The 22,912-nt window shown below is 42.9% G+C and overlaps 1 protein-coding gene across 1 annotated transcript; it reads right to left on the bottom strand.

Annotated features, from left to right (window-relative positions):
* Positions 1–266: 266 nt before the first annotated feature.
* LOC148139860 (putative G protein-coupled receptor 139) lies at positions 267–15,794 on the bottom strand. Its single transcript, XM_087980685.1, has 2 exons — positions 15,620–15,794; positions 267–1,174 (listed from the first exon to the last, which is right to left on the bottom strand). The coding sequence occupies exons 1-2, from the start codon at positions 15,792–15,794 to the stop codon at positions 267–269; spliced, it is 1,083 nt and encodes a 360-aa protein (XP_087836811.1).
* Positions 15,795–22,912: the final 7,118 nt, after the last annotated feature.

Below are 22,912 nucleotides of genomic sequence, written 5' to 3'. Positions count from 1 at the left end.
ACGCAAAGACAGGCAACAATATCATTAACTCTTCTGCTCGGTTATTTTTTGAACATTTTTATTGTTTACAATGTATTTGATACAGTCAGTGGGATGTTGCCTTTTCTCTCTGGCCCCTGAGTTGAGAGAAACATTAGAATGTCTCCTTGCAATCCCCTGTGGAATAAGATTGGACAAAACAGCGATACCCTCAGTCTGATAACATAGCAACAGGTGCTTCTTTGCTGAAACACTGAAATGAAATGAGAAAATTCCGGATGGATTGATTAATGAATGAATTTGATTGACTGATGAATTTGGGTAAAGGGATATGTCAGCACATTCTTCAGATGCTGCCTGAACTTAGTCTGGGTCACGGCATAGATCGCGGTGTTTGTACAGCAACTGAGGAGCTGCAGCATGAAGCCCAGTTCCCGCACAAAATAATCTAAAGACGCAAGGTTATCCATTATATACCACATCCGTCTCCATATCGAAAATACCATCAACGTTGACCATAACAGGATGAAATTGGCTGAAATCACACACAGTAAAACGATGGATTTTTTTCGATTTTTCATTTCTGTGTCAGACTGAGCGGACCCCTTGGTGTGAGTCCGAAGTCGCCTGCGGGCTCTACTGCTCACCAAAATGTGTCTGACGGTGATAACATTGAGAAGCAGAATCAGGAGAAAAGGTATAGTGGGGGTCAGAATGTGGTGGAGGAACTCGATTGTGACCCAGACAAGGGAGAATTGAACAATGTTTGTTACCACACAAAACCAGGGGTCGTTCCCCAGCTGATACAAAGGTCTGAACATAAAATACCAGAAAATGTTCTTTAAACAGCTCAGCACAGTAATTGCTCCCAGAACCACAGCTGCCGTTTTCTCATTGCAATATTTCATTTTCAGATTCTGGGAATGAATGGCCACAAACCGATCAAAAGTGAAACTGACGGTGAACCAGACAGAACAGTCAGTGGCTGCATAAAGCAGGACGGCGTGAATATTACACACAGGGATGTCCCAAAGGAAATAAAACTGCTCCCGGTAAACAATGGGAATGTGTCTCATTATCAGGTCAAGGATAATAACCAGTAGATCCGCCAGTGCCATGGCCCCCAGGTAACGTCGGACACATGGAGATAATCCACAATCTTTATAAAGCAGGACATAGATCGTCACTACGTTAACTGTGAGGATGGACAACGAATATGTTATACATCCGCCTGGAGTCAAAGTTGCCAGTTTAATTGAGATTTTCAAATGTGTTACAGTATTCAGAGATTTACTGACATAACTGAAGCTCAAGTAACAAATGGGATGGTCTGAATTATTGACAAAAATATATCAGAAAACACAAGCACCGCTCCCTCCCCAAACACAGAGACATATCCATAAGAACAGAAAGTTTAGAGAACGTTTACATGCTCGGTCACTGGAGAGCAGATACAGGTCACTTGCTTACTTCTCCCAATATGGAGCGTGGAAACATTACTGGCCGAAAGGATTATCTCCCAGTTCCTTGAAGATAAACAGAGTTTGGAAATTTCTGTGCTGTCGTCTAAATTGTGATCGATCCTGTTTTGTGAATAAATGTAAACGCAGGGAACACGTATTAATTTATTTTACTGCCCGAGGGGACTTTGGAACAGTGTCTCCTTCTCTCCTTCACTCGGGATCTTATCTTCTGTTCAATTGACTGAAGTCTGGCCGTTCACAGATAATGTCAGGGACAGAATGTCGGGAGAATGTTGCATACAGAATGCTCCCGGCAATGTCGTGTTCAGAACGTTCCAGCGAATGTTAGGTATAGAATGTTCCGGAGAATATCGGGTGCCGAATGTTCAGGGGAATGTTGGGTATGGAATGTGATGGAGTCATAAAAACATAAAAACACATAAAAGTAGAGGTCCTTCTCCCCATCAAGTTGCGTGAGACCCACTCAGCCTCACGGTGGGAATTTCTCTTCAAACTCAACTCAACTGGCACTTCGTACAAGAAATGAATAAGATAAAGATGATAGCTCACAAATTTGATATAAGATTACTTTTCACGAAAACATAGGTGTTATCCCTTATTCAGCTATTTCCTCTCAGTTCTGTCCAACACTCCCGGCTATAAAGTGTTCTGGATATTTAGTTCCAATATTGGCCACCCTGTAATCATGTCTCTCTAATGTCATTAAACTAATGACATTAGTTTAATGCTGGGCGGCACGGTGGCACAGTGGTTAGCACTGCTGCCTCACAGCGCCAGAAACCCGGGTTCAATTCCCGCCTCAGGCGACTGACTGTGTGGAGTTTGCCCATTCTCCCCGTGTCTGCGTGGGTTTCCTCCGGGTGCTCCGGTTTCCTCCCACAGTCCAAAGATGTGCAGGTCAGGTGAATTGGCAATGCTAAATTGCCCGTAGTGTTAGGTAAGGGGTAGATGTAGGAGTATGGGTGGGTTGCGCTTCGGCGGGTTGGTGTGGACTTGTTGGGCCGAAGGGCCTGTTTCCACACTGTAAGTAATCTAATCTAATCTAATTCAGTTTTCCTCAATGTATGCATTGATTTCCTCAAACTGTTTTGAGAATAAAACGCACAAGCAGATAGAGTGCCTTTCATTCACCTTTATAGCACATTAGTTCCTGCTCCATTGTCAATTTTATCCCTTTCTTGAATCGGTCAGGAAACGGTCTGACACCGTCATACTCACAGGATCAGACCTGAGCGATAAGGTATCGTGAAGCCCCATCACCATTCCTGCAGATAAACTGTCCCACCGGCAGGACTGACCCATCAGTGGAGGGAGCACCGTGGGAGACAGTCAGGGAAAGATTTACCCTGCAATTCCCCAACATTGATTCCAGAACCGGGGAAAATTCATAGTAATAGATCACAGATAGTCAAGAAAATCGCCTGATAGTGGACACCTACTGCCCTCCACTCCACCCTCAGGGAAAAGTCAATTGCCGTCGATGTTGAAAAGAATTCAAAGGAAGCACTGAGGGTGACAAAGGCACAGAATGTACTCTGGTTGTGGGAGATCATTGTCTATTACCAAGAGTGTCTCCACTGGGCTAGCACTGCCTGAGCAGTGAGAGGCCTTAAATAAACAACAATCGAACTCTTGGAAGTAATGGGGGAATCAACAAGATGAGAATATTCTCAAACTTGTCACATGTGGATCTGTCAATAACAGCATCTGTAGGAGCAGCCAGAACACAGTCCTGGCGGAGAGTAAGTTTCAGCTTCATATTGAAGATACTGCCCATTGTGTTAAGTGGCACTACCTCATGCAAAGCCTGCCAAATGGGCAACGTTTGAGGTGGCGGAAATGACGATGGATGTATATTGAGGTTGGTGGGGTGGTAGGTGAGGACAGTGCGGTTCTGTCGTGGTGGCGATTGGAGGTGCGGGGCTCAAGGGCGGAGGCGCGGGAAGTGGAGGAGATGCGGTGGAGAGCATCGTCGACCGCGTCTCGGGGGGGGGGGGGGGTTGGAATTGTGCTCTTTGAAGAAAGAGGCCATCTAGGTTTTCAGTATTGGAATTGGTCCTCCTGGGAGTAGATGCGGCGGAGACGAAGGAATTGGGAATATGGTATGGCGGTTTTACAGGGGGCAGGGTGGGAGGAGGTGTAGTCTAGGCAGCTGTGGGAGTCGGTCGGTTTATAGTAAATCTCCGCTGCATCTGCTCCCAGGAGGACCAGTTCCAATACTGAACAACCCAGATGGCCTCAATCTTCGTGTCATCAGCAAACTTGCTGATCATTCAAAGAGTGCCCTCTTCCAGATGATTTATGTGTATCACAAATAACAGTGACCGCAGCACTGACCCCTGTGGAGCACCATTGGTCATCTCTCTCCATTTCGAGAAACTCTCCTCAACTAATACTCCATGTCTGTGGTTGCTCAACTAGTTCTTTATCCACCTCGCGAGAACACGCTGTGCACCATGTGACTTCACTTTCTCTATTAGTTTACCATGTGGAACATAATCAAGTGCCTTACATGTATATACCATCTACAGCCCTTCCTTCATCTATCAACTTCATCAAAAAGTCTATTATGTTAGAAAGGCACGATCTCCCCCACACATGAACATGTTGTCTATCACTGATAAGCACCTTCTTTTTCAAATACAAATAGATTTTATCCCTGGGTACCTTCTCCAGCAACCTTCCCACGACTGACGTCAGGACGACTGGCCTGTAGTTACCCAGAATATCCCGACTACCTTTCTTGTACCGGGGAACAACGTGAGCAGCTCTTCAGGACTCCAGCAACTAATCTGTGTTTAAAAATGCTGCAAAAATATCTGTAAGAGCTACAACTATTTCCTCTGTCGCCTCCCTCAGCAACATGGGAAAAATCCCATCCGGTCCTGCGGACTTGTTCACATTAACAACCTCAAGCCTATCCATCACATCTTTCCTAAGTATGTCAACGTGATCCAGAGTAATCAATCGTTTGTCTCAAAAATCAACATTCATCATGTTTCTTTCCTCAGTGAACACTGATACACAATCATCATTCAGCATCTCACCCATTCTCTCAAGTTCAACAAGCAGGCTTCCTTCATTATCCTTTAGTGGAACAATCCTTTCTCTCGTTACCCACTTGTTTCTTTCATAAGAATAAAGGGATTGAGATTCTCCTTACCTCTGGTCGACAATGCTACTCCATGACCCTTCTTAGCCCGCATGATTCTTCACTTAAGATTGATCATACTCTTCGGATATTCCGCCAAGGCCCGTCCGTTCTTTGCTGCTTAGACCTTGTGTACCCTTCCCTTTTCCTCTTGGCTCGACGTACGATTTCGCCTGTCGCGAATCTTGCCTTTCCTATCCTTTGCTTTCAACGGGATATGCTGAACTCGCATTATTTTTTAGCTATCTTTGACATCCTACCACATATCAAATGTGGACTTCTCTTCAAATAGCGGTGTCGAATCTACATTTCTCAGCTCCTGTCTAATTTTGATACAATTGGCCTTGGCCTAGGTTAGTCCATTTCCCTGACGACCACTCTCATCTTTGTCTACAAATATTCTAAATCTTACAGAATTGTGGTCACTGTTCCCAAAGAAATCCCCACCACAACATTTACCACCTGGCCTGGCTCATTCCCCAACACCAGTTCCAATACTGCCCTTTCCCTCGTCGGACTATTGACATACTGTTCTAAGAAAATCTCCTGGACGGTGATTGTTCATTATCTTTGCCGTAATTATGCTATAGCATGGATTAAAAGCTTTCAGATCCCTGACCAGCAATACAACTCCTCTCCCGCTTTTACTTCCATCTATCTAAAGCGTCTATATACTGGAATATTTAATTGCCATTCATGTCTTCCCTTCAACCAAATCTCTGTGATTGCAAACACGTCAAACTCGGAGGCACGAATCCAAGACCTAAGTTCATCTTCCTTCCCCACTACACACTTGCATTAAAGTATATGCGTGTCATGCTACCAGTTCTTTTGCGTTCATCTGCTCCCCATCTACTCTTCTCCCTATTCATGCTATCTTCTTAGTTCTTACAGTGTCCAGTTTCCACCTAGCTGTCTACTTGTTTTCTCTTCTTGTTCCCAGCCCCTGCAGTAGCAAAAACTGCTCCAAGGCTATCAGTTCCTGTCTGGTTTAGATGCAGACAGTCCAATTTGTTATTGTGTCACCTTCTGTAGAAGCGGTCCGAACGTCCAACAAATCTGAACCCCTCCTTCTTACACGATCCGTCAAGCCTCGTGTTCATCCTGCGTATTTTCTCATTTCTACACTGGCTAATATATGGCACTGGTATTAATCCCGAGATCACTACCATTCAGGTCCTCCTTTTTAACTTCTCTCCTTGCTCCCACAATTTTGCTTTCAGGAACTCATCTCGTTATTTACTTTTATTGTTGGTGCCTGTATGCACCAAGAAAACTGGCTGTTCAAACTCCCCTTTTAGAATGCCCTGAAGGCCACCGGTGACATCCCTGACTGAGTAGTTGGAAGGCTACATACTTTATCGATTTACCTTATGAATATGGTCCCACGAGTCTTTTTTCCGCCCTTCTGAACAGCAATGCCCACCACAGTGCCATGATCTTTGCAACTGTTGCCCTCCCCTGGTGAGCCATCTCCACCAACAGTACTCCAAACAGTAACCTTGCCTTGGAGTGTGATGACCGCAGTGGGCACATGCACTGCCTTCCTAAACGTTCTTTACTGCATTTTGGTCACCCATTCACTGTCTTATTCAGGGATTCCAAACTGAAGTGTGACCAGTTCATTAAATCGTACATTTCAGGCAGAGGTAGTTATGTTTATCATTAATGGGGATGAATAAGTAACGAAGAGGATTGATGAAAGAAGAGCGGTAGATGTGATCTATATGGACTTCAGTAAGGCGTTCAACAATGTTGCCCATGGAAGACTGATTAGCAAGGTTAGATCTCACGGAATACAGGGTGAACCAAACATTTGGACACAGAACTGGCTCAAAGATAGAAGACAGAGGGTGGTGGTGGAGGGTGGTTTTTCAGACTGGAGACCTGTGACCAATTGACTGCCATAAGAATCAGTGCTGGGTGCACTACTTTTTGTCATTTATATAAATGATTTGGATGCGAGCATAATAGATACAGTTAGTAAGTTTGCAGATGACACCAAAATTGGAGGTGCAGTGGACAGCGAAGAGGGTTTGCTCAGATATCAACAGGATCTTGATCAGGTGGGCCAATGGGCTGAGAAGTGGCAGATGGAGTTTAATTCAGACAAATGCGAGGTGCTGAATTTGGGGAGAGCAAACTTTAAGAGGACTTATACACTTAATGGTAATGTCCTAGGGAGTGTTGGTAAGCAAAGAGACCTTGGAGTGCAGGTTCATAGCTCCTTGAAAGTGGAGTCACAGGTAGATAGGATAGTGAAGAAGGTGTTTGGTATGCTTTCCTTTATTGGTCAGAGTATTGAGTACAGGAGTTGGGAGGTCATGGTGCGGCAGTACAGGACATTGCTTAGGCCACTGTTGGAATATTGCGTGCAATTCTGGTCTCATTCCGATCGAAAGAAAATTGTGAAACTTGAAAGTGTTCAGAAAAGATTTACACGGATGTTGCCAGGGTTGGAGGATTTGAGCGAACGGCAGGGGCTGAACAGGCTGGGCCTCTTTACCCTGGAACGTCGGAGGCTGAGGAGTGACCTTATAGATGTTGAAAAAAAAACATGAGGGGCATGGTTCGGGGAAATAGTCAAAGTCTCTTCCCCGGTTGGGAAGTCCAGAACTGGAGGGCATCGGTCTACGGTGACAGGGGAAAGATATAAAAGACAGCATTGGGGCAAGTGTTTCACACAGAGACTGGTATGTGTATGGAATGAGCTGCCAGAGAAAATGGTACAATTGGAACTTTTATGAGGCATTTGGATTGGTATATGAATAGGAAGGGTTTGAAGGGATATGGGGCGGATGCTGGCAAGTGTGACTAAATTGGGTTGGGATATTTGGTTGGCATGGACGGATTGAACCCAAGGGTTTGTTTCCATGCTGTACATCTCTATCACTACTACTCTATAATGTTCAGTTGGAGAAGGCAGGAGAATAGAGTTCAAAAAACCTTCAGACGAAATCACACGCTACTGCTGACTCGTTGGTCCGAATAGCCTAAATCTGCTCCAATTCCTTAGACTTCTGCGAAATTATGGGTATGTGGAGTTGTCTTCCGGTACGTTCAGTGGAGGCTGAATTGAATAAGCATTTAACTGTCGAGGATTAAAGCAAATGAGGACAAGGTTGAGAGGGTGTATGGTCTATATCTGTTTCTAATTGTTGTGGCCTTGTGCCTCAATAGTGTGGTGATAGTTTTGAGTTGAACACATTTTAGAGAATAAGCGACCTTCAAATTTCTGGCTGAGGAGGAATTATCCTTTCTCTTATGGGTTGTGGCTTCTCTGCTCTTCCCATCACCAAACACCAGTGAAGATTAGTTCACTGAAAACATTCAAGCTTGAGTTCAAAAGAACAACAGAATCCATGTTTTTTGGGAACAAACAGGAAAAGGATGTTCAGCCGCAATCACATCACAATCAAAGCATTCTGATTGGTGCAGGAGGTTCAATAATCCGAATCATCAGCTCCTGCTCCTATCCCATGTGTTCTTCTCCAATCCCTAACCATGAAGCAGATAGAGACTTAGAGGAAGATCCCATTCAGCCAGTCAGTATCGTTACGATGAGATGGGAGGAGACCATTCTGCCCTCTAAGGAGTTATGCACAAATACAATGAAGTTTTCTGCATTGCATGTAATTGCACAGCACAGGATGAGACTATCCAACTTTCCAGGCTTGTACACAGCAAAGGGGAGCACTGGGTAACTAATAGGAAATAGATGGCAGGGAGAAACGTTTATTTTCAGGTTGGAAAGCTATAACGTGGTGGAGTGTCTCAGGCATCCGTGTTTGATCATCAACTATTTACAACATATATGAATGAATTGGATCAGGGGACGGTTTGGATGGAGCTGAATTAACTCATTCACCAAGATGAGCATTTAATTGGGGAGGGAGGGTCTGCACTGGGATATGGATTGGGGAGATTAGTGTACAAAACCTCAGCAAAAGTGCAATAATGTGGGTTCTGGAATTTTTGAACTATGATGGAAACGTAAAATAACAGTGAAAGACATAAATTGAGCGAGATTGCAGAAATGAGTGGACCAAAAGAATTCATGTGTTTCTGACACACGAATCTGCAGTTAAACTGCAAAGTCAGCACGTGATTTGCAAGGTATTTGAAATGATATTATTTCATGCAAAGGTTATAGGTGTATACTCATCGTGATGTTTTAGTGCATTAGTGCATGGAATTGTTCAGATCACATTTGATGTATTAGATGCAGTTATGATTCGCTCAACTGAAAAAAAATCAATCGCTTCAGAAGGATTTCAATATGTTTCAAATAACTTGTTCAGGGATTTACGGTCTTATGTGTGTCAGAGGAATGCAGTATGGAAACGGACACTTCAATCCAACTCGTCACTGATGAACAGACATCGCAATTTGATCTAAACCCACATACCAGCATTTGGCCCATAACCCTCGTAGCACTTCCTTTCATATTTCCATCCAGTTGGCTTTTTAACTATTGTAATTTTACCAGCCTCCACATCTTCGACTGGCAGCTCATTCCATGCAAGCGACATCCTCTGGCTGATAAAATGTTATGCATCAGCACCCCTTTAAACATTTCCACTCGGCCATCTAGTTTTCGACATCCCCACACCAGCAAAATGGAAATTCACTGTATTCATGTCCGTCATGATTTTTAGAACTTTCGCCAGTTCATAACACTTCAGGCCTGAGAATGACAGATATTCATTTTAAACGTAGAAGGTATTAAATTGAATAAATCAGATGTGTAGCTGATGAATGTTTCCGCTTTTTTAGGAGAATAAGATTATGGCTTCGCAGTTCAGAAAACAATGTACAGTTTTCATTTTGACACTGATATTATGAAGACAGGTATTATACCAAAATGACAAGAAAAATTCTTCAAATTATAAAACGCTCCCACATGGAGTATGGAACAGGGATGGTGTCATAGAGTCCAGAGAATATTCACACAGACATCACATGACACAGTTTTGTGGTCGGATAACATTACTGTATGTTTCATCTCAGACACTGCGAACATGTAACATACCTGAGGAACAACAGCCTATTGCTCCCTCTCTTTCATTGCTCCTGCTTACAGCAGCATACAAGAGTTGAAAACCCGTCAGTCATCGTTATCACTCGTGGAGGATTCACTTTGAGCATGCATTGGAATCTCTCCACTTCCTTCAGCAAAGGGAATTCAGGTAGATACCAGGAGGAAACCCCATTGTCAACAGCTTGTCAGGGCAGAATAACTTCAGAGGCAGTCTATCTTTCAACACGATCTGATTTTCTTTTTGTCATGCGTTTAACAATAATTTTGACAAACCTCTTGTAGGTTAATGTATCGACAGCGTTTTATTTTTGTGTTTGTGTTCAGGAAGTGCGTGTGTTTCTGTGTGCGTAAAACAATGTCTGCATGTGCTTTTGTGCATGTGCCTCAGAATTTATAGAAAGGTAAGTACTTATGTGCACATGTTAAATGAACAATTTATTTTTCATCTATCATTCCAACAGATTATTTATTTTTGCACATTTAGGACAGCTGCCTAACTTGTCCCGACCACTGAACACAAATCAGTCTGAGGGTTACATAACTAACCATATCACCAATCTGATTACAATTGAACTTCGTGAAGAGTGAGACTAGAAAAGGGCACAGTTACCCTCCAATATCGATCAAACTTCTCAACGGGCCACATGAGTTGGTACTCTCTTCCCCAAAGGTTCTGGTGTTACGTGTTGCATTTATTCAAACCTGTATTAGTGAGATATTTGACAGTGAAGTGAGTCAATGATAAGAAAGATAAGAAAGTGCAGCCCTTTTTACAAACAAATCAACTACGACCTTATGGTATGTTGGAGCAGGGTAAAGGGAATCATGACCAATTCATGCCCCTCAGTCCGGTTTCCCAATGTTTAATTCTGCCCCCAAAATGTGCTACACATTAGAGGCTGCTTGGTTATAATACCTGGTGTGCAGAAACAGAAGGGACATTTCAGGCCCTCAAGACTGTCATTCACGGTTTTTAATGGATTGGAAAATGTAAATCGGAAGGGAATGTGGTGCCAATGTGGAACATCCCCTTCCTCTCTTGTTACAAAAGTTACCCTTCTCTCCATTTATTGGTCAATTTGTTGGCACAGATCTACTGTGAATACAACTCACAGAATTTGCCCACAAATTCCTCTGGTCTCCCTGACTGCAACATTCAATAATAAGAATTCGAGGACGATTACAACCACTGACATTCCTGTAACTGAATTCAAGAACATAAGAAACAGGAGTAAGTCATTCAGCTCCTCAATCCGCACTTACACTTCAATAATATCATTGCTGATCTGCTCCAGGCCTCAACTCCTCTCTTGTGCCCAATCCCTGCAGCCCTCAACTCTCTGATGCTTTTAAAATTCGTTGTACCCCCCCTTCCAAACATCTCGTACACAATCTCCCCTAACTCTCTGAAATAGTGATGTCAAGACAGTCACTACCCTCTGTGAAAATGAAACACTTCCCACACATACACGATGACTAAAAGACATTAACAAAAGGCATGAACACAAGGTATAGGAATGACTGGCCCTGATATCAAGGCAGGATTTGACTGATGATCGTATCAAGGAACCCGAGCAAAATTGAACGTAATGGAATCCGTTGTAAACTTCCCACTGCTTGAGATCATTCAGAGCACAAAGCGTGATATTTGTAGTTAATTGAACTCACTCCTCTCAGTCACGGGTTATCTCAATAGGAGATCCTCAGCATTGCTTCCACAGCACAAACATCTTCAGCTGTTCAATAAATGCCTTGACCACACCATAAGATCAGAAGTGGGGATGTTCACTGAAGACTAAGAAATGTTCAGGACAAAGCACCCCAACCCCGCCCCTCTCCCTCCACCCCTCCAGCTCCTGAAGCCGTCTGTAACAATATGCAGTACGACCTGGACAACACTAACATTCACGTAACAGTACTGCTAGACACTGGTCATTACTACCGTAATAAAAGAGTTTATTCAACACCTCAAACTGATTTCACAGTAATATGACGAAGCCGTTCATCGCATCGAACCGATTTGATAAGAAGAAGGCTCATTCAGTCCCACCTGCCCATTGCATAGGGAGGCAAAGAGCCCAGTTAGCACACCGAGGTGTTCATCAGGAACCATTGTTAACGGTACACAGATGTTACTGTAACATAGTTTATTGACAGTGAGGACGGAAATTCAATGATGTATGACACGTCTGAAACAGGCACTTTCCCTCACCGAGAAGACAGACTGCATTCCTATGGATGTCAGAAGCTGGTAGGAATAGCTAACGTTTTCTGAAGTAAAGCATTGTGGCTGCTGAGAGATTTGTGTACAGTTCAGGGTCACACACCAACTTGACGTTCAGATCGTGACAGTTAATTCAGAGCCTGGAGCTCCCTCTCAACCAGCATGGGGCTCCACACAGGTATGTGAACTATCAGGAATCACATATCATGGAGAAAAAAATATACAATTTCTTACTCTATGCTGTATTTTCTGAGCATAATACATGTCAGTCCACAACCCTCAAGTTGCAGTGCATTCACCTCCTACTCTCTCAGAGTGTGACTGATTGAAAACGCGTTTACTTCACATTCGCCTCATGGTACCATCGTCGTCTGGTAAACTCTTTTGCACTGCCTCTGTGGAAAATTGAACATTTCTTATAACAGACAGAAAATCTGTACAAATTACCACAAATATTGCCTCAACGATACTCTACAATATCAGGATGATAATTTATTCCTGTACTTGAATAATTTCACAGTTAATGGCAACATGCTATTTCTTGTGCTGATTATTTGTTGTCCTCATGTCCGGGGACACCCAGGTCCCTTTCACCAACAGCATTTCCCATCCTCTCGCCTTCTAATAAATGCGAAATGAGAATGATGGTGTATGAATCTCACAACCAAATCATTCATTTGCTGTGTGAATAGCTATGCTCAAAGCACTGATATATGTTTACCCTATGAGCAATGTCCTTCAACCAAGAGCAGGAACGTACTCTCTGTATTCTCCCCAAGATCCAATTCTCAATGCATGTATATATTCACCCCTTTCAGAAGGACTCTTAACTTTGTTGACTCATTTGCGTGCAACAACTTCAAAAGTCTTCAGAAAAATCAGCTGTTCACCTCCAACTCCCGTTTTTTGATGTCACAAACAATATTCTGTGCAAACCGCAGTAGGTTTATCAAACATAAGTTCACATTCCTGAATCTAGACTGACTCTATCAAATCATATCATCATTCTTGAAGTGTCTAGTCAAAAAGTACTATTATTTTCCCGACAGCTGGCATCGAGCTTTTCAGGATTTAGTTTTTTGTTTTCCCTCTCCGTCCTGTTTTCACACTGTGCGGTCACGATAACTAAACTGCTTTGAAAAACTTTGCATCCATCAATACACAGAGATGTAGCTCACAGAACCAAGAAATTGTCAGTACAAGAGGAGACCCTTGACCCACCATGTCAGTAGCACCTCGAAAAGAGCTATCGAACTTGCCCAGTTCCCCAGGCCTATCTGTTATTCTGTTCCTTCCACTGTGGAGACAGAATCAACATATGCACTGCATTGGAAAGAGATGGCCTCTGTCATGTTGTGAATATATCAGAGGACGGGTCTCTGCCACATTATCGGTGTGTTAGTCACTCCTGCTCGGAAAGTTCCAGAATCCAATCAGTTCACTTCATGGCCAGTATCAGCAGAGTCCTCTCTCTGGTGTGAGATTACAGTTTACGCTGAAGGAGATGACACAGCTCTGTTACGTTCCCATTGTTGAATCAAACTGGCTTCAAAATTGGCCCCTGGAATATGTATAAATAAGAAAATATTCCTGAAAATCCAGAGAGGATAGTGCAGTATCCTTCTCTACTCTGGTTGCAGAGTTTCCCTTCTATGCAACTTCTGCTCCATTTGTTAGCCATGTTGCAAACCCAGGTACACTGTGAAGGCAGTGCACATACTTCACTCAGAGTGGCGTCAACAGGTTTCCCTGAATGAATGCAGCAAATGACAACGCAAACGTGAGAAGTAATTTCCAGAACTTCGACTGGATTTCCAATGACAGGAGCAAGTCAAATCCGTGTATGCATGGAAAACCCATTCGGTGCTGGAAATGCTTTCCTGTCCTCAGTTGCTTTACTTGACTGATTACAGCTATGTACAGTCCCAGTGACCTGAAACATGAATAGTTCCGCTCTCCATAGAACTACTTGACAATGTCCCTGCTCAACTTTCTGTCCCACTGTAACGATAAGGTCAACATGACTATTATCACTTGAGATGATTGAAAATGCTGGGGTGGCAATGGTCTAGGTATTACCTCCACGCTAATGATCCACGGTCCCAAGAAATGTACGCTGGATTCGAACCATGCCACGGCAGACAGTGGAATTTGAATTCAATATAACCGCTGGAATGAAGAATTTAATAAAACTCTGAAACTATCGCCGATTGTCAGAAAAAAAAAGCTGATTCAAAATTGTCCTTCACGGAAGGAAATCTGCTATCTTCTCGTGGTCTGGTCTACATATGACCGCACGCCTGCAGAAATGCTGTTGATTCTCAATTGCCCTTTGAAATTGCCAAGCCACTCAGTTATATTAATCGCTTCGAAGTGCCAAAGAAACTGCATGAACCAATACGTTGGCAATTTACAGCACTTTGATTGCAGTGGTTCAAGACAGCAGCTCATCAACACTTTCTCAATGGCAACTGGGAAAGGGATATAAATCCTGACCCAGCCAGCGACACTCACAACCCATTATTGAATGAATGAAGACGATCATACTCAGAGAAAAGAGAGAGGGGGGAGCTACCTAGGCATGACATTCATGAATATGGGAAAAGGTGAAAAATAAATTAGATTAATCTCACATGTTATTCCCAATCCCAGTTAGTGATCAACAATCCCAATGTTTACTTGTTTTTTTTCTCTCTATCTGTCTGTTTTTCTCCATCTACTCAACTCACACCTCTTAAAAGCAGAGGTCACTGTCGCCAGCATCAATCTCACTATTTCCCAGCTGCATTCAGTCACAATGTATGTTCAATGAACTCGAAATGTTAACTCTGTTTTTCTCTTAACAGAGTTTTCCAAACCTGCTCGATTTCCCCAGCACTTAACTGATTCTTTCAGTTCCAAATCTCCACCTTTTTTTGTTTGTTTCAACATTTAATTTGGTTATTTCATGGGATGTCGGCATCGCTGCCAAGGGCAACTTTGCTGATCAATATTATTAGCCCTTGATTTTGAGGCCAATCCACGAGGCAGTGTATGGTCAGCACATTGTTGGGGTCTAAAGTCACTCCTATACCAAACCAGATAATAATGTTAGATTTCTTTGGCAAAGGACACCAGTGAAATAGATAGGCTTTCATGCATAATGTCGGGACCTTACGTTTGCTATAAGTGAATTTGACATTTATTACAATTCTTATAATTTGATTTTACGTTCTGCCATCAGCTGTGCTAGGATTTGAAATAGTGCCTTAAGAATAATATCCTGCACTTCTGAATTACTGCTCAACAACAAAACTACTCTGATATGAAGTCACGATTGTGAAGCTTGGAGACAAGATAAGAGTTTGATCGCAATATGTGTAACTGGAACAGTGGGTGCTGGAAAGCTGGAACCATAAAGACTGATTTTACCAAGGCATAGAAAACGGTTTATTCGGGAACAGCACTGACACAGAGGTGGAACGTGGGATACAATGGAGGTGCTGATGGACAGGTTTTGCAATGAAGACAATAGTTAGACATAATTCAGTTCAAGGCAAAAAAAAAAGTCCTCGATACTATGAACAGTTTCGTTCTCAGATATGAGGGTGAGGTCTGAAGTTGATGGGTAATGAGTGGAGTTGGTGACTGAGACTGATTACGTTAGTTTCAGGCATTGTCAAAAAGGAATAAAATCGAAATAACTATGAAATTCAACATACTTTATGGAATTAATAAAAGGACAAGATAGAGAGACTTACCAGGTGCACCAATGATAGCAAGAATGGGATAAAAACCCGCCTGAATAATCAGCAGTACACCTAATATCCAATATGATACAATTTCCCAACAACAGGAAATATATAAAAGACCCCATAATAAACTCCTGTCGATTGTTGGAACATTACATTCTAACGTTCTCAGATTCTGATCCATTGTTGGAATAGTCCAGTCTAATGGTCTCAGATTCTGATCTCTTCTTTCCATGTCTCTGCAGATGTTGATCCTTGTTACTATCGGCGTTGATCCATCTGCTGCTACAACGGGATAAATCACTGAAAGAAGCCTCGTAATAATAGGAGAGGGAAAGCCTGCAGTGACACAGTTCGAATCCTTGGAGTGTGACATCAATCACGGTCACTAAACAAACATTTCCAGTTAACACCTTTCACGACAGCACTTTCAGTTCGCAATAGTAACTTTATCGGTTTGGATGTTGACATCACTGACTACCGGTCTCATTTCACATCAGCAATTGCTCGATTCGGTAAACGGAGAGGTTTGGATGTTTTCTTTCTGCAGGCCAAATGATTTTGCCGTGTTTTTTTATGTACAATGCACCATGTCCCACCAGCCCTATCCCAAAACAGCACATGTAATGAAGATATTGTTCCTTTGCTGATCACTCGTCCACTAGAACACACCAAACAAATGATTGTCACTGGGCAGGCTTGCTCTAACTACAAAGAGGAAGCATGGATTTGTCTGAACTGGCCTTTCATTGCTCTAGTAAGGCAAATCTTATTGCAGTTTATTGACTATAACGAGGGAACATTTACATTTGAAACTTCAGTCTAAAGCGAATTATGATATGAACAATGAACTTGCTCCTTAAAACATATGGATTAATGAGCCAGAGATACGATGAATACGATATTGGTTAGGAGGCAGAAAGGAATTAGGCCAGGGGCTATGGAGATAGCAGGCCAATTGTGTTTGCAGAGTCTACACATCTTCTTATTTGTGTTGCTGTCAACCGAAGGCCCTCTCCTGTGTTATATGACACTGATTCTCTGTCTTTTGAGATTGTAAACAAAAATGCCTCACTCCTTCAGGTTCTCATAACGCCTTGTCTATTACACAGGTTTCTACAACGAATTTCTTCCATTAAGTCATTGTACAATTCTGTTTTGAAACTGCTCACCTGTCCCTCTCAATCATCCATCTCGATCTCAGAGACCATCTTAACTCCATAACCTTCTTCGACCGACCTTCAACTGTAAAATCTGACTGAATCTTTACTACAGATCATTTCTTTAAACTCATCTGAAACACACACCTCACCCTGTCCCTTTAATCTCCAATTAACCCTAAATACATCCCGACCTTTCTAACATCCTCCAAACCCAACAACACCATCTCTCGAACCTTCTCCAAACACGACACCCCTCCCCATTTATCAAACATTCTTCAAACGCTACATGCCATTCACTCCCTTACTTTCTTAACACCCCTCCTGATCTCTCAAACTTCCTCCAAATCCTACAACGTCGCTGTTTCTGAAAACTCCTCCAACCCGGACACTCCTCCCTCTTTCATAAACCTCCTTCTACTCATACACATCTTGCTCTTTTACAAATCTCCACGAATTTGCATCCTTTCCTATTTCTCTAAGCTCCACAAAACTACACCCCTACCAATTTCTCTAAACTCCTCCAGCTTCAACATCACCCATATGTCGATAATCTCCTCCAGGCAGACCACTCCTGCCTGTCTTACTATCGTCCTCCATACCGCACACCACTTCCTATTGCTCTAACCTCTTCCAAACCCTACACTCCTCCCTTTCTATCGAACCTCTCCCAAACCCTGCACCCCTCCGTATTTCTCTCATCTCTTCTAAACCCTGGAACATCCCCGTCTCTCCAAACTTCTCCAGCTTCTTAATCCCTCCCAAATTACATCTCTAAATTCCTTCAGGCCCTTCACCCTTCCTATCTCTCGACGCTTGTCCAGCAAATTCAGCCCTCTTGATCTTTCTAACCACATCGACATCCTACACTGTATCATTTCTCGCTAAAAACCTCCAGCTCCTTTTCCCCTCCCGAACTCTCCAACCATCTCCTGTCCCTTCAATCCTCCCGATCTTTCTAAACTCCTTCAGCTCCTACATGCATCCCTATTTCTCTAACCTCCTACAGAACATACAACCCCCTTTTCCTCTAACCACTTCCAGCTCCAAACCTCTCCCTTTGTCTGTACGTATCTCTAGCCGCTCCATGACTTCTTATCTCTGTAATCACCATCAGCCTTCTCTCCCCTCCCATCTCTCTAAACTTCAGTTGTCACCCAACACACATTATCCTGTGAATGGATTAAAAGTTCTCATGAGCCTGCTCTGGCATGCACAGACATTGCTATCTCTGTATAGTCTCCAGCTTTGTTTGCCCTATGTCTATACATCTCCATCATTGCTTTCTTATATCCTAATATCTCCAGTCTTCTTTTCCATTCTCTGTAACATCTGATGCCATGCATTCCTATCTCGAGACTACATCCTGACATGCATTCCTCTCTCTGTAACATCTCCAGCCTTACATTCGTGGCTGTGTAACATCTCCAGACTTGCTTTCCTATTTTTGTAATATCTCCAGCCTTGTTTTATTACCTCTATTTCTGTGGTGAAATGACATCAGCAACCCGAGGAAACCTAAACATATCAATCGAAATTCTGCCCTGCCACCAGTGCTACATCCGGAGGATCGCTGCTGATGTTATCTAGTATCATGGCGTAACGTCTGAAAAGGAACAGTACAGCTCAGCGAGCAAGGCGACATCCACAACCTCAACCTGAGCAACAAATCTTTTGAAAACTCGCTGTTCTTTCCTATGTCTGTAACATCTACAGCATTGCTTTCCTGACTCTTTAACATCTTCAGCGTTGCTTTCCTTTCTATGTACCATCTTCTGTTCAGCTTTCCTATATCCATAAAATCTCCAGCCTTGCTCTCCTACTTTTGTAACATCACCAGAATTGTTTTTCAATTTCTGTAATATCTCCAGCCTTGTTTCCTTATCTCTGTAACATATCCAGCTTTCCTTTCCTATCTCTGTAACATCCCTAACCATGTTTTTTTTCTATGTCAGAAACGTCTCCAACCTGGCTTTCCTCTCTCTGTCGCATATCCAGTGTTGTTTTTCTATGTCTACATCATCTCCTGTCTTGGTTTCCTCTCTCAGTAACATTTCTAGACTTTTTTTCCTCCCTGTGTCACATCTCCATCCGTCCTTTCCTCTCTCTGTAACATCTCCAGTTCCAACTTTCGTTACGATGTAACATCTCTACCGTTGTTTTTCTATCTCTGTAAATGAATAAGCCCAGCCAGCTGATCTCTACCACATCTCTGGCCTTGCTTTGCTGAATGAGTAACAGCACCAGCCTTATTATCCTGTCTCCGCAAAGTCCCCAGCCTTGCTTTCCTACCCTATGTAAACTCTCCAGCATTGTTTTCCTATATCTGCAACATCTCCAGCTTTGCGTTTCTGTATATGGGCCATCCCCAGCCTTGCTTTTCGAACTCTGTAACATCTCAGTGTTTGTGTTCTGATCTGTTTCATACTTCTAGCCTTCTTTTGCGGTCTATTTATTCTCTCCAGCCTTCCTTCCCTACCTTTGCATTATCGACAACCTTGCTTTCCTATCTCTATAAAATCTGAGGCATCGCTTTCCTATTTGTGTAACATCTCAAGCTTTGCTTTGCTATTTTTTTAAAATATCTCCAGTCTTGCTTTCCTATCACTGTAAGACTTCTAACGTTGCATTCCTATCGATGTAACTTCCAGCTTTGTGTTACTATCTCTGCAAAATCTGTAATCTTGTAATCCTATTTCTGTAGCATCTGCAGCTTGGATCTCCTATTTCTATAAGCCCTCTGGTGTTGCATTCCTATATCTGTAACATCTCCAGCCTTGCTTTTCTATCCCTGTAACATTCCCACCATTCCTGCCCTATCTCAAGAACATCTGCAGCCCCGAAATCTTATCTCTGTAACATCTCCGGCCATACTATCCTATCTATTTAACATCTCCATCCTTGTTTTCCTATCGCTGTAATGTCTCCAACCTTGCTTTCATTTCCATGTATGATCTCCAGCTTTGCTTTCCTATCTCTGCATCATCTCCAGCCTTGGTTTCTTATTTCTGTCATATCTCCTGCCGTTCTTTCCTATTCATGTGACATCTCCAGAATTGCTTTCCTATGTAAGTAACATCTCCATCTTGTTTCCCTATCCCTGTAATAGCACCAGCCTTGCTTTCCCATTCTATAACATCTCCAGTGATGCGTGCCTATCCATGTCACATCTGCAGCCCTGCTTTTCTATCTCAATAACATCTCCAACCTTGTTTTTTCTATCAATGTAACCTCTCGAGCCATGCTTTCATCTCTCTGTAACATATCCACCGTTGCTTTCATATCTGTGAAACATCTCCAGCGTTGCTTTCCAATCCACGTAATGTCTTCAGCCCTGCTTTCCTATCTCTCTGACATCGCCAGTATTGCTTTCCTGTCCGTGTAATATCTCAAGCCTTTTTATCCGTAACAGCTCCAGACCTGCTTTCCTATCGAAGTAGCATCACCAACCTTCCTTTCCTATCCCTGTATCATCCCCAGCCTTGTATTCCCAACTCAATAATATCTCCAGTCTTGCACTCCTTTCTCTGTATAATCTCCAACATTGCATTTCTATCATTATAACGTCTACAGCCTTCCTTTTCTATCTCTGTAACATCTCTCGCTGTGCCTTCCTATATCCAAACAACTCCCGCTTTGCTTTCATGTTTCCTAACATCTCCAGCCTTGTTGTATCAACTCCAGACTTGCAATCCTAACTCTGTAACATTTCCACGCTTCATTTCCTATCTCTATAAGATCACCAGCTTTGATTTCCTACCACCAAGACATCTCACGTCTTGTTTTCCAAATACAAAAGCGTCTTCAGCCTTGTTTACCTATGGGTATAACGCCTCCAGCATTGCTCTGCAATCTCTGCAAGGTCTCCAGCCCTGCTTTCCTTTTTCTGTAATGACTCAGACCTTGATTTCCTCTTGCTGTATTATCGCCAGCCTTACTTGGCTATCTCTGCAACTTCTCTACCATTGCTTCCCTGTCTTTATAACATGTCCAGTCCCGACTTGCTATCTCTATAACATTTCCAGCCATGCTCTCCTACGTCTGAAACACCTCGACCCTTGTATTCTTATCTCTATAACATCCCCAGCCTTGCATTACTAACTTTATAACATCTCCAGCCTTGCTTTCCTATCTCCATAACATATCCAGCCTCGCTTTCCTTTCCATTTACATTTCCAACCTTGTTTCCCTAACTATGTAATAACTCCAGCCCTGGTTTCATATCGCTATAACATTTCCAGACTTGCTTTGCTGTCTCATCAACATCTCCAGGCTTGCTTTCCTTTCTCTGTAACACCTCCAGTCTTGCTTTCCAATCCGTGTGACATCTCAAGCCTTGCTTTACTCTCTGTGTAAAATCTCCTGCCTTACTTTCCTATCTCAGTAACATCTCCAGCCTTGCTCCAGACTTGATTTGCTACGTCTGTGACATATTCTGCCAATACTTCCAATCCCAGTAACATCTCCATCTTTGTTTTCCTAACTGTGTGACATCTCTGCCTTCATTTCCTATCTCAGTCACATCACCAGTCTTGTTTTCAAATCTGTGTAAGATCTCCAGCCTTGCTTTCCTGTCTCTGTAACATCTTCAGCTGTACTTTCCGATCTATGTGACATCTCCAGCCTTGATAACTTTCACATCTCGAGCCTTGCTTTCCTATTTGTGTAACAAGTCCAGACTTGTTTTTCTATTTCTATAAATTCTCTAGCCTTGCTTTCATATACCTGAGATGACTCCAGCCTTGGTTTCATATTTGTTTCAGCTACCATGCCATAAAGCTAATGTTATCTTCTCGTGATTTCAATCCTCCCTATTTCTGCAACCACCTCCTCAATCAGTAGTTCTCCAAAACTCTGTAATCACCTCTTTCGCTTTCCTTTCGCTCTCTGAGTAAATTCAACCAGCTTCCTCTCCACTTTGTGCCTCCTCCCCCTGCTTCAACGTTCTCTATCTCTATAAACGTCTCCTGCAACCACAGCCACTCCGTATCATTTTAACATTGTCCAGCGACTGCACCCATTTCCTATCCCTGTTACATTCTCCAGCACCTATCCGCTCCATATCTCTGTACATTCTCAAGCACCTGCACCCACCCTTATCCCTGTTCAATTCTCCATCACCTGCAGCCGCTCTCTATCGCTGCAACATCCTCTAGCAACAACAACGACTCCCTTCACCTGAAACATACCCCAGCACCTACACAGATTCCTTATCCCTGTATCATTCTCCAGGAACGACACACCTCCCTCTCTGTAACTTTCTTCAGCTCCTACAGCCACTCCCTATCCCTGTAACATTCTCCATCATCTGTACCCACCTCCTCATCATGTAACATTTTCCAGCATCTACACTCAATCGCTATCCCTGTTATATCCTCAAGCACCTGCACCCACTCCCTACCCCTGTAACATTTTCCAGCACCTGCACCCACTCCCTACCCAGTCACATTTTCCAGCATCACCTCACTATCTTTGTCAGTTGCTCTAACGCCTACAACTCTCCGTCGCTGTTAGCTGCTTCAGTATGAACACACATCTTTATTTTCTCCAACATCCTTCTGCCAGTAAAACCTTCTTATCATATAGCTTCTTCCAGAATTCACACTATTCGACCTTTGTAAACTCCTCATGTCCTTTAACACCTTCTGTTTTTTTGTAAATTGCTGCCGCCTGCACACACGTCCTTATCTCTGTAATCTCCAGCGTATTTAGGGGGTATCTCTGGTGTATTTAAGGGTTAACAGAGGCTATCTAACTGCGCAGTGACATGAATATGTTGGCATTGTCTCCACAGAGGATGTAACAGAAAATCGTCCAGAAATATCAGGAAAATGGGTGACCCAGGAAATTGAGAAACACAAACAAATTAGAAGAGGAATTCCTCGAATAAAAATCATTGCGGTGAAGAGTGGTTCAAATCTGCACCAGATGAATGGCGAAAAGCAGATGCAGCTTGAAGAATGAGCTTGCTGGATTTAATTTTCCAAAACTGGTAAACACACAATGGATCTTTTATTCCCGTAAATTCATTAGTTCTACGAGCCACATTCCGAACTATTGAGGGAGGTCAGAGATCTTCAATACTCTTTAGATTCCTGAGAGGATCCCGCAGATGACAAAGTAGCGATTGTGACAGCGAATA

Source organism: Chiloscyllium plagiosum, unplaced genomic scaffold, assembly GCF_037043375.1.
Source record: "Chiloscyllium plagiosum isolate Xiang-an unplaced genomic scaffold, Cpla_swu_hap1 HiC_scaffold_37, whole genome shotgun sequence".
In the NCBI taxonomy this organism is placed as follows: Eukaryota; Metazoa; Chordata; class Chondrichthyes; order Orectolobiformes; family Hemiscylliidae; genus Chiloscyllium; species Chiloscyllium plagiosum.
This window is presented reverse-complemented; position numbering and strand designations above follow the sequence as displayed.